Source organism: Hemitrygon akajei, chromosome 9 (genome assembly GCF_048418815.1).
Source record: "Hemitrygon akajei chromosome 9, sHemAka1.3, whole genome shotgun sequence".
Taxonomy (NCBI): domain Eukaryota; kingdom Metazoa; phylum Chordata; class Chondrichthyes; order Myliobatiformes; family Dasyatidae; genus Hemitrygon; species Hemitrygon akajei.
In genome coordinates, this window is record NC_133132.1 from 41369226 (window position 1) to 41382029 (window position 12804).

Consider the following 12804-nt stretch of genomic DNA (forward strand, 5'->3'; position numbering starts at 1 on the left):
AGAATCGGGGTGCAAAGAGACTTGGGAGGCAAGATACAGGATTCTCTCAAGGTTAACTTGCAGGTTGAATTGGTAGTAAGGGAAGCAAATGCAATGTAGGCATTTATCTCAAAATGGCTAGTAGATTCAAGATTCAAGAATGTTTTTTGTTGCTGTTCTTCTGTACACAGGTGTAAAAGAGTGAAATAATTTCCTCTGGATCCAATGCAGCATAAAAAAAACACTAAGCATAATGAAAACAAAAAAAAAACACAATATATACAAATATGTAAGATTAGCTTGTATGTAATGTTAGCATTTATTTTGAGAGGACTACAGTACAGTATAAAAGCAAGGATATAAGACCGAGGGTTTATAAGGCATTGGTCTGACCGTGCTTGGAGCATTGTGAACAGTTTTGGGCCTCTTACCTAAGAAAAGATGTGCTGGCATTGGAGAGGGCCCAGAGGAGGCTCATTGGAATTATTCTGGGCCTGAAAGGGTTAATGTATGAGGAGTGGTTGATGGCTCTGAGCAGGAGTTCAGAAGAATGGGGGGGGGGAGGTGGGAGTGATCTCGAATATTGAAAGGCCGAGATAGAGTGGATGAGGAGAGGATTTTCCCTATGGTTATGTTTTGTAACTCCAAAACCTACAATTCATTGAAACCAAAAATATGGAGTCGGGAATAACAGTCAACTTCATTTTTACTTTAAAAGCGAGGTGCAGCTGATGACGTATGCCATTCATGTACATCCCACTTATGACCATGGTGAATTTACACAACAAAGGATGCTTAATCAAACAATATTTTTACAATATTACTGATATTCTAAATACAGACAGGGGAGTCTATGACTAGAGGGCATAGCCTCAGAATTGAGGGACATCCCGTTAGAACAGAGATGAGGAGGAATTTCATTAGCCAGAGGATGGAGATCTGTTGGAATTCATTGCCACAGTCAGCTGTGTGAGGCCAGGTTATTGGATTTATTTAAAGCAGAGGTTGATAGTTTCCTGATTAGTATGGGGAGAATGTAGGAGAATGGGGCTGAGAGATGATAAATCAGCAATGATGGAATGGTGGAGCAGATTCGATGGGCTGAGTGGCCTAATTCTGCTCCTCTGTCTGATGGTTATTCAGCATGAACGTGGCTGATATATGCTGATCCCAGCTCCTGTACCCCTTCCCCAACCCCCACTCTTCAGTTCCTTACTCCGTTAAATATTTATCCGACTCCACCTCAGATATACCCAGCCACCTGGCCTCCCCACCATCGGGGCAGAGAATCCCAGATATTGTACACTCAGACATTGAATTCCAGTAATTTTCCACACATCTCCATTTGAAATGAGAGGCCCCTTTTTTGCAGCAAGCGACCCCTGACTTTGGCTCTCTCACTGATGAAGAGAGGTACGCTATTGAGATACTTAGCAGATACCCTATCACGCCCACTCAAGATCATACATCAATGTTCCCTAAATTCAGGTCCAAATTGTCTCACCTCTGCTGGTAGATCATTCAAGTCAAGTCACTTTTATTGTCATTTCGACCATAACTGCTATGTACAGTACATAGTAAAAATGAGACATTTTTCAGGACCATGGTGTTACATGACACAGTACAAAAACTAGACTGAACTACGTAAAAAACAACACAGAGAAAAAAAACAACTAGACTACAGACCTACCCAGGACTGCATAAAGTGCACAAAACAGGGCAGGCATTACAATAAATAATAAACAGGACAATAGGGCAGTAAGGTGTCAGTCCAGGCTCTGGGTATTGAGGAGTCTGATAGCTTGGGGGAAAAAAACTGTTACATAGTTTGGTCGTGAGAGCCCGAATGCTCCTGTGCCTTTTCCCAGACAGCAGGAGGGAGAAGAGTTTGTATGAGGGGTGCGTGGAGTCCTTCATAATGCTGTTTGCTTTTCGGATGCAGCGTGTAATGTAAATGTCTGTGATGGCGGGAAGAGAGACCCCGATGATCTTCTCTGCTGACCTCACTATCCGCTGCAGGGTCTTGCGATCTGAGATGGTGCAATTTCCGAACCAGGCAGTGATGCAGCTGCTCAGGATGCTCTCAATACAACCCCTGTAGAATGTGATGAGGATGGGGGGTGGGAGATGGACTTTCCTCAGCCTTCTCAGAAAGTAGAGACGCTGCTGGGCTTTCTTTGCTATGGAGCTGGAATTGAGGGACCAGGTGAGATTCTTCGCCAGGTGAACATCAAGAAATTTGGTGCTCTTAACGATCTCTACCGAGGAGCCGTCGATGTTCAGCAGGGAGTGGTATATCCATGCCCTCCTGAATTAACCAGGTAAATCTTCACTGGACTGCCTCCAATTTTACTCTTATCATTTTTATTTGTTCAGGGACTAGAACCGTGCACAGAACTCCAGCTGTGGCCTCGCCAATGCCCTGCACAATGGTAACCACTCCACCACTCCTAAACACCACTAACTGTACAGTAAAGGCCAAAGTGGCGTTTGTCGTCTAACCCCCTTGATACAGAATCACAATGTCATCATCAGATTTCCTTCCACTGCTTCTGTGTCATCAGCAGACATCAACATCACACATCTCGTTCCCTCCTCCTGGCCATTAAACAGTGAACAACCGTGGCCAAGAACCGATCCCTAGGGTACTCCAAATGTTACCTCCTTGCAGTCTGAAAACGACCCGCCTATTCCAGGTGCAAACAACACGCCAGTTTGTCAACCTCAGACGAGGAAACCTAATCACCTACTCTTGAGATTCAATACCATTGCTAACTCTGAGTTTGCCATCGTCAAATGCCAGGAGGGTCACAACAATCAAAAAGTATTCAGAAGCAGCCATGCAAGTACAACGTGTTTTTAGTAGGTCTGTGGGACATGCCCAGAACGTAAAGCTATACTAATGGAGAGAGACAAACTAAGCCAAGTCACAGATTGATAAAGGGTGTAAATGACTCATTCTGATACAGACAGGAATGCAGAGAATTTGACATTGTGTCCAGTTGGAAGATGATGTGTTGCTTCACCAAATTGCTTTGAGCCTCACTGTTATCAGAGGTCACCATAAAGACTAAAATTGCCTTATCTGAAATGTTGTCCTTCACCCATCAACCCCCTTTGTAAACTTTTTACAGGGTAGAAAAGGTAAAGGATTTGTGTATGGGAATCTCGAACGCAACAGCACATCAGTTCTGCTGTGTCTGTCAGTTCACCAGCAATTGAATGCCACTGATCCTTGAAATGTGGAGGAGGAGATGCTGGAGAGGACAGCATATCAGTCACAGCAAGGAGATCTCAAATATGTGCACGCGTCCATGATATGAGCTGACAAATTGCCATAGAGTTGTTAACAGTAAGATTCACTGACTCTTGTTTTCAGAAGGGATTCACTAAGACATCCCTTAGATACTATAAGACCATAAGATAAAAGAGCAGAATTAGGCCATTCAGCCCATCGAGTCTGCTCCGGCATTTCATCATGGCTGATCCATTTCTTTCAACCTTATTCTCCTGCCTTCTCCCCATAACTTTTAACACCCTGACTAATCAAGAAACTATCAACTCCACCTTAAATATACTCAATGACTTGTCCTCCACAGCTGCCTGTGGCAATGAATTCCGCAGATTCTCCACTCTCTGGCTGAAGAAATTCCATCGCATCTCTATTCCAAATGGACATCCCTCTATTCTGAGGCTGCGCCCTCTGATCCTAGACTCATCTACATTAGGAATTATCCTCTCCACATCCACTCTATCTAGACCGTTCAACTTTCAATAGGTTTCAACCAGGTTCTCCCCCCCCCCCATTCTTTTAAATTCCATTGAGTATAGGCCCAGAGCAATCAATCACACCTCATACGATAAATCTTTCATTCCCAGAATCATTCTCATGAACCTCCTCTGAAACCTCACCAATCTCAGTTCATCCTGTGCTAAGGTGCTCCTAAGGTGCTCACAATTATCCAGATGAGGCTTCCCCAGCGCCTTTTAACTCCTCGGCATTACATCCTTGCTTTTATATTCTAAAAATGGTTAACATTGCCAAAGAGGGGCGAGCACAAGTCAGGGCTTTGGGGTTCCAGAATATGTTGGAGGCTACAGGGAGGGAGAAGAGGGAGTCAGACCAGGCGCATGTGGCTCTCAATGAAAGATCAGCAACATTTCGAAACTGATCGACTGAAAAAATGTTGTGTATTTCTGCAAAATGCTGGAGGAACTCAGCGGCTCAGGCCGCATCAATGGAGAGGAATAAACAGTTGACGATTCGGTCCGGAACCCTTCAGCGCTGTTTATTCCTCTGCTAAGATGCTGCCTGACCTGCTGCGTTCCTCCAGCACTTTGTGTGTGTTGCTCTGTACTTCCAGTATTAGCTGCTGAATGTTCTACATAAACACATTGATTTTTTTTAGACATGGCGTGGAACCGGTACTTGCAGACACTTCTAACAACACCCTGTTAACGCAGAGACTCCACAGCTCCGAATTCGCCGCCGGTGACCCAGCGATCAAATGCGCAAGCCCGAAAGTTGCGCAAGCCCGAAAGTTGCGCATGCGCTCCGGTGGACAAAAGGCCCGGGAGGATTCGCAGGAGGTAGGAGTTGGCTCCTGGCAGGAGTTTCGGCACAGTTGTACACACCGCGATTGAGGTACAATTACTGAGAGCTCCGGACACACTGTGGTGCCGCAAACCTGGGACATTCCCTGTCCTTTCCCTCTCTCTCTCGGCCTCATGATCCGTGCCCGGGCCCCGGGGAGCTCTCTGCTGATTGAGCGAAGTTGTTTGCGCCATTTTTGCGGCGCATGCCCATTACTGATATTGTAACCGGTAGATGGGTCTCTGGTTCGTGGGGGTTTCTGGGTACGAAAGCAGCCATTGGTGACATTCCACCGCTTCCCGCGCCAGCGTTTGGAAGTGCAAGGAACGGGAGCGGATAGATCTCCCAAACGTGCCAAGCTACAACTATCTACATCCAAAGATTAGGCATTCGGGACAAAAATGTAGTTCCGAGTAAATCGCAGATGAAGAGTCTACCTTCCAGTCAATGAGAATATCAATTAGTGTGGCTGGAAAAAAAGAACGAAATCCTTCCATCAGTTTTAGGTCTTGAGAAAATCACCTTTATTTTTCCTCTTCTTGTTCAGGACCTTTCTACCTATGAGAACATGTTTTTGACTATGAGATATAGGAGCGGAATTAGGCCATTTAGCCCATCGAGACTTGTCTACTATTTCAGCATGGTGGATTCATTTTCCTCTCCATCCCAGTCTCCTGTCTTTTCTCCGTATTCCTTCATGCCCTGACTAATCAAGAATCTATCAACCTCTGCCTTAAATATATGCAGAGACTTGGCCTCCACAGCCACCTGTAGCAACGAATTCCACAGATTCACTGCTCTGGCTGAAGAAATTCCTCCTCATTGCCATTCTAAATGGAAGACCCTCCATGCTGAGGCTGTGTATTCTGGCCTTAGACACTCCCCCACCATAGGAAATCTCCTTCCCAAATCCACTCTATCAAAGCCTTCCCCATTCGATAAGTTTCAATGAGATCCTCCTCATTTTTCTGGATTCCAGTGAGGATAGGCCCAGAGCAATTAAACAGTCCTTATTTGATAAGCCTTTCAATCCTGGAATTATTTTTGTGAACTTCTTTTGAACCCTCTCCAGTGTCAGCACATCCTTTCTTAGATAAGTGTCCCAAAACTGCTCAGAATACTCCAAGTGCAGATCACCAGAACCCTATCCTCAGCATTACTTCCTTGCTTTCAAGTCTAGTCCTCTTGAAATGAATGCTAACAATATATTTGCCTTCCTCACCACTGACTCAAGGACTGACAATGGAGAATTTTCTCTCCATTTGGAAAATCGTCCACACTTTTATTTCTTCTACCAAAGTGCATGACACTATATTCCATCTGGCATTTCTTTGCCATTCTTCTAGTTGGTCTAAGTCCTTCTGTAGCCTTTCTGCTTCCTCAACACTATCTGCCCCTCCATTTGTCATTGTATTGTCCCTAAACCTAGCCATAAAGCCATCAATTTTGTCATCCAAATTATTGACATACAATGTCAAAAGGAGCAGTCACAACACTGACTCCTGTGGAACACTACTAGTCATCGGCAAACAACCAGGAAGGTCTCCCTTCATTCCCACTCTTTTCCTTCTGCCAATCACCCAATATTCTATTCATGCTAGTATCTTTCCTGTAATACTATGAGCTTTTATATTGTTAGGCAGCCTTATGTGTGGCACCTAGTCAAAGCCCTTCTGAAAATCCACGAACAGAACATCCCCCAATTCTCCTTTGTCTGTCCTTGTTATTTCTTCAAAGAATTCCAACTGACTTTGGTCTCCAAATTTGAGGAAGGACATTCTTGCTATTGAGGGAGTACAATGTAGGTTCACGAGGATAATTCCTGGGGTGGCGGGGCTGTCATATGTTGAAAGAGTGGAGCAACTGGGCTTGTATTCACTGGAATTTAGAAGGATGAGAGGGGATCTGATTGAAACATATAAGATTATTAAGGGATTGGACACGCTACAGGCAGGAAACATGTTCCCGATGTTGGGGAAGTCCAGAACCAGAGGCCACAGTTTAAGAATAAGGGGTAGGCCATTTAGAACTGAGTTGAGGAAAAACTTTTTCACCCAGAGAATTGTGGATCTGTGGAATGCTCTGCCTCAGAAGGCAGTGGAGGCCAATTCTCTGGATGCTTTCAAAAAAGAGTTAGATAGAGTTCTTAAAGATAGCGGAGTCAAGGGATATGGGGAGAAGGCAGGGATGGGGTTCTGATTGTGGATGATCATCCATGATCACAGTGAATGGTGGTGTTGGCTCGAAGGGCCGAAAGGCCTACTCCTGCACCTACTGTCTATTGTCTGTTCATTTGTCTAGATTGTCTCTTAAGGAAGCCATGCTGGCTTCAGCCTATTTTACCTTGTGCCTCCAAGTACCCTGAAACCATATCCTTAACAGTCGACTTCAACATCTTCCCGACCACTGAGATCAGACTAACTGGCCTATAATTTCTTTACTTCTGCCTTCCTCCCTTCTTGAAGAGTGTAATGACGTTTGCAATTTTTCCAGTCCTCTTGAACCATGCCAGAATCCATTGTGGTCAGAACCCTAGTCAAATCTTTTCATTGTACCACACCCAGAGGTTCGTATGCAACTCCCATCAGGGTCTTTCTACCCTCACAGTTTCCTAACTCTAACCGCAAGGATTCCACATCTACTGATCCTTGTCACCTCTTTCTAATGACTGGATTTCCTTTTTTACTAACAGAGCCACTCCACCCCTCTGCCTACCTGCCTGCCCTTTTGATTAAATGTGATTGTCTTTCAGCCACGACTCAGTAATGCCCACTATGTCTACCTGCTAATCTGTAACTGTGCTACAAGATTATCTACCTTATTCTCTATACTGCGTGCATTCAAATATAACACCTTCAATCCTGTATTCATCACCATTCTCGATTTTGCAACCACGTTACACTTCAATTCATCCCATTGACTACAATTTTACGCAACCATCTGTCCTTCTTGACAGGCTCATTACACACTGCCTCTGATTGTATACTCACTGCCCCACTCTCAGCCCTGTCACTCCTCTTCCCATCCCCTTGCCAAATTAGTTTATACCCTCCCCAGGAGTTCCAGCAACTTGCCCACAAGGATATTGGTCACCTTTGGGTTCAGGTGTCACCCATCCTCTTTGTACAGGTCACATCTTCCCCAATGATCCAGAAATCTGAACCCCTGCCCTCTGCACAAGTTCCTCAGCAACCCATTAATCTTATTCTTACACTCACTGGCACATGGCACCGGTGCCAATCCAGAGGTTTCTACCCTGGAGGTCCCACTTCTCAGCTTTCTACCTAACTCCCTAAAATCTGACTTCAGTACCTCCTCTCCTTTCCTACCTATGTCATTGGTGGCAATATTTACCAAGAATTCTAGTTGCTCACCCTGCCCTTATAGAAGCAGTGAACCCTATCCAAGACATTCCTGACTCTGGCATCCAGGTGCCTCTATTGTGTCCACAAATTATGGAATCTCCTATCACTACTGCATTCCTCTTCATCTGTCTTCTCTTCACAACTGCGCCTCTTTCACCTCAGGGGGTTGAAGAAGTTTGGTATGGGCCCCCAAACCCTAAGTACTTTCTATAGGGGCACAGTGGAGAGCATCCTGACTGGCTGCATCACTGCCTGGTATGGGAACTGTACATCCCTTAATCACAGGACTCTGCAGAGAATGGTGCATCTGTAGCTGTGAACTTCCCACTATTCAGGACGTTACAAAGACAGGTGTGTAAAAAGGGCCTTAAGTATCATTGGGGACCCGAGTCACCCCAACCACAAACTGTTCCAGCTGATACCATCTGGAAAACAGTACCACAGCATAAAAGCCAGGACCAACAGGCTCCAGGACAGCTTCTTCCACCAGGCCATCAGACTGCTTAATTCATGCTGATACAATTGTATTTCTAAGTTATATTGACTATCCTATTGTACATACTTTTTATTATAATTACTATGAATTGCACTTTGCACATTTAGATGGAGACGTAATGTAAAGATTTTTTCTCTTGTATATGAAGGATGTAAGAAATAAAGTCAATTCAATTCACTTCTGAGCCACAGTGTCAGACTCTACGCCAGAGACCCAGTCGCTATGGCTCTCCTCTGGTAGGTTGTCCCCTTCAGCAGTATCCAAAGTGGTATAATTGTTATTGAGGGACTGGCCACAGGTATACGCTGCAGTGGCTGCCCACTTCCCTTCCTTCTGACAGTCACTCAGTCTCCTGCAACCTAAAGTGACTGTAGCTGTAGCTCCTCTCTATCACTTCCTCAGTCTCCCGTATGAGCTGAAGGTCACCGAGCTGCGGCTCCAGTTCCTTAACGTGTTCTCTGCAGAGCTGCAGCTCCTTGCGCCTGGTGCAGATGTGATTATCCGGGAGGCTAAAGGTCTCCCAGCATTCCCACATCTTGCACACAGAACAAAACACTGCCCCTGAACCATTCCCACTGCACTAACTGGGTAACTAGTAACGTGTAGCTTTCACATCACAAAATTGCCACACTCCAATGAGAGAGACGACTGCCCTCCCATCCTTCCATATTCATTGGCATTGCCGTCGAGGAGTTCACCACTGTCAATCACCTGGGGGGCGGGGGGGTCAAAGTAATTAGAGAGTGTCCAGATCAGCCATGTAATATCATGTGTTCTTTGTAGTCCTGTGGGACATGACCAGAACTTGAAATAATACCAATGGAGACAGACTGAGCCAAGTCACAGGTTGAAGACAGGCAACCTGAAGAGTTCCTTCAACTTCGCTGTAATGGTTTTGATGTCAGAGCTCACCAGAGAGACTAAAATTATCTCATCTGAAATGCTGTGCTTCACTTATTGATGTCCTTTGTAAATCTTTTTCAGGTTAGAAATGACAAGTGGTGTATGGGAATCTCAAACATAACAACACGTCAGTTTTGTTGTGCCTGTCCAGCAATTTAAGTAATGACCAGATATTTCCTTTGTAACACCAGTTATCAGTTGATCCTTGGAGATGAAGAAGTATCTCATCCCACTTGGCAATCTGCTTTGTCTCTGAAAAGAAAATTTTTGTGGTAACTCAGTAAAATCAACAGGAACCAGGGTGCTGAGAACACACCAGAGTTTTTCAGTGGAGATCAGGTCTTGAACTGCATTGATTGTACAAGGGACATCTGACTTGATGAATTGCAAGAGAATTGATAGCAGGGAGATATCATTCTCCTTCTCTCAGTGTGGGAAGGGATTCACTCACTTGGCCCACCCGTAGAAGCACCAGTGAGTTCACAGTGGGGAGAGGCCATTCGCCTGCTTTATGTGTATGAGGGGACCTACGATGTCATCCAGCCTGAAGATACATCAGCAAGTTAACCCCATAGTGAGATGATTCACCTGTGCTGACTGGAAAGCGACTCATTCTGTCATCCAGCTGAAGATACATCAGGAGTTTCACACTGGCAAGAGGCCATTCCCCTGCTCAGACTGTAGGAAAGGAATCAGTCACTCAGCCCACCACAGACACATTAGTGAGTTCACAAGGGAGAGAGACCCTTTAACTTCTGTATGTGAGAAGAGATTCATTCAGTGATCTGACCTGCTGACATATGAGCGAGTTCACACTTGGAGAGGAGGAACATTTGCTCTGAATGTGGGAAAGGATTGGCTAAGTCATCCCACCTATTGACACCCCAGTTGGTTTACATTAAATTAAGTCCATTTACCTGCTCAGACTGTGGGAAGGGATTCATTTGGTCATCTGACATATTCGCACACGAGTCAGATTACACTGGTAAGATGCCGTTCACCTGCTCAGACTGTGGCAAGGGATTCACTCAGTCATCTCAACTGAAGGTACATCAGCGTGTTCACACTGGGGAGAGGCCGTTCACCTGCTCAGACTGTGGGAAGGGGTTCACCCAGTTATCCCACCTACAGACACACCAGCGTATTCACACGGGAGAGAGGCCATTCACCTGTTCCATATGTAGGAAGGGATTCACTCAGTCGTCCCAACTACTGGCACACCAGTCAGTTCACACTGGAAAAATGCCATTCACTTGCTCAGAATGTGGGAAGGGATTCACTCGATCATCTGACCTACTGGCACATCAGCGAGTTCACACGGGAGAGAGACCATTCACCTGCTCAGACTGTGGGAAAGGATTCACACAGTCATCTCAACTAAAGGTACATCAGCGAATTCACACTGGGGAAAAGCCGTTCATCTGCTCAGACTGTGGGAAAGGATTCACTTCATCATCTCAACTGAAGGTACATCAGCGAGTTCACACTGGGGAGAGGCCGTTCACCTGCTCAGACTGTGGGAAGGGATTTACTAAGTCATCTCAATTATTGGTACATCAGTCAGTTCACACTGGGGCGAAACCGTTCACCTGCTCAGACTGTGGGAAGGGATTCACTCAGTCATCTGACCTACTAGCACACCAGCGAGTTCACACTGGAGAGAGGCCATTCGCCTGCTTAGTCTGTGGGAAGGGATTCACTCACTCATCCAACCTACAAAGACACCAGTTAATTCACACTGGGGAGAGGCCGTTTACCTGCTCAGACTGTGGGAAGGGATTCACTCACTCATCCAACCTACAGAGACACCAGTCAATTCACACTGGGGAGTCAGCCACCTTGTCTCGCACATTGGGTGAAAACCTTTAAATAAGCTGCATGCTGGATATTTAACCACCGCGTTTGCCGACTCCAGATGTTCACCTTTAATGAGACTGGAGTTCAATATTCCAGTTCTGTGACAAATAAATCAGCTCTATTTTAAACTCTGTCTCAGGTACCTAGTGAATCTACAACCCACCCTGTGGCAGTAGGGAGTCAATTCAGCCCAGCTGAACCTGGCAGTGTTTCTGTTCCACAGCAGTCCTTTTAAATCCATCCCTGCTTTCCCCCTCTCGTACTCTCTGTGGTGAGATTGTTAGCTCTCTGTGCGTGAAGAGGTTTAATTTGAATTTCCTGCATGCCTTTATGCAGGCTGAAGAAGACAATGAGCTGAGTCTAACATGGTCTCTGTCCCTTAAATCTCTGGGCTGAGGAAGAATGACATGGATAGTTAACCTCCTCCTTCCCTGCTCATTTTAATATTGTCTGGTCATTTTCGCTGTTTCCAAAGGACCGTGTCTCACACAGCTGGGTTGTTGGAATACATCACTGTCCCCTTAAGTCTGAAAGCAGAATGGGGAGCTATTAGTTGGATGTTCAATAGAGCAGGGTTAGAAACCAGAGACTGTGGGAAACCAGCAGAGGGCAGAGTTTAGGGTTGTGAATAGAGCATATGATGAGGAGCGGGGGGCATGGCAACGAAGAACACAGTAGCAATATTTGGTAGCTGATTGACAGAAAAAAATGAGGCTGACTTTTTTACAATGCTGGTTCACATTGAGTTTATTGCTTGTGGGAGCTTGTTGTATTGAATTGGCTACTGAGTTCTCATAAAAAAAATTGATTGGATTGATGCCATTTGGTAGAGAGGAGACAATGCTTGTAAACACTTTGAATGGCACTCTGGGCTGCAGAATTACTGTCACAGAGAATCAAGTGTACAGGTGCCAAAAGTCTAAAGTTGTGCTGAAAGGCGTGCATACATTCAATTGGACAAAGCGTTCCGGGAATGGGTGCACTGGACCTCCCAGGCACAGCTGAGATCTTGTTATCTAAATCTAAGGATTTGGAACTTGGATGAACTATATGGTTCCAAGTTTATCTTGCAGGAAGAAATTATAATGTGTCTTTCAGATAAGTAGATAAGTGATTTTCTACCAGTTGAAGTGGAACATTGAGGTCAAGTCCAACATCCAGAACATGCTGATGTCCATACCTCGAAGGTAATGTGAATAGCTGAGATTGAGGCCCAAAAGATTGTGGATAGTGTGGAGGGCTGTCGGAGGTTACAGAGGGATATTGATAGGATGCAAAACTGGGCTATATAGGACCCTGGTCAGACCCCACTAGGAGTACTGTGCTCAATTCTGGTCGCCTCACTACAGGAAAGATGTGGAAACTATAGAAAGGGTGCAAAGGAAATTTACAAGGAAGTTTCCTGGATTGGGGAGCATGCCTTATGGGAATAGTTTGAGTGAACTCGGCCTTTTTTCCTTGGAGTGACAGAGGATGAGTGGTGACCTGATAGAGGTGATTGATCGTGTGGATAGTCAGAGGCTTTTTCTCTGGGCTGAAATGGCTAACACAAAAGGGCACAGTTTTAAGGTGCTTGCAAGTAGGTACAGTGGAGATGTCAGGGGTAAGTT

The 12804-nt window shown here is 45.3% G+C and overlaps 1 protein-coding gene across 2 annotated transcripts; it reads left to right on the plus strand.

The window, feature by feature from the left end:
• Window positions 1–4529: 4529 nt before the first annotated feature.
• On the plus strand, window positions 4530–11322 carry LOC140733030 (uncharacterized). Of its 2 annotated transcripts, none has more exons than XM_073055803.1 (2): window positions 4530–4624; window positions 9419–11322. In XM_073055803.1, exon 2 carries the CDS (start codon window positions 10328–10330, stop codon window positions 11204–11206), a length of 879 nt encoding a protein of 292 aa, XP_072911904.1. In that variant the 5' UTR covers window positions 4530–4624; window positions 9419–10327; the 3' UTR covers window positions 11207–11322. The 2 variants fall into 2 exon arrangements, with proteins under 2 accessions (XP_072911904.1, XP_072911905.1); XM_073055804.1 differs by having other exon boundaries at window positions 4535–4569.
• The last annotated feature ends 1482 nt before the right edge of the window (window positions 11323–12804 follow it).

Coding starts and splice junctions, on each gene's coding strand:
- LOC140733030 (XM_073055803.1), top strand. CDS start 10,328: ATGCCGTTCACCTGCTCAGACTGTGGCAAGGGATTCACTCAGTCATCT.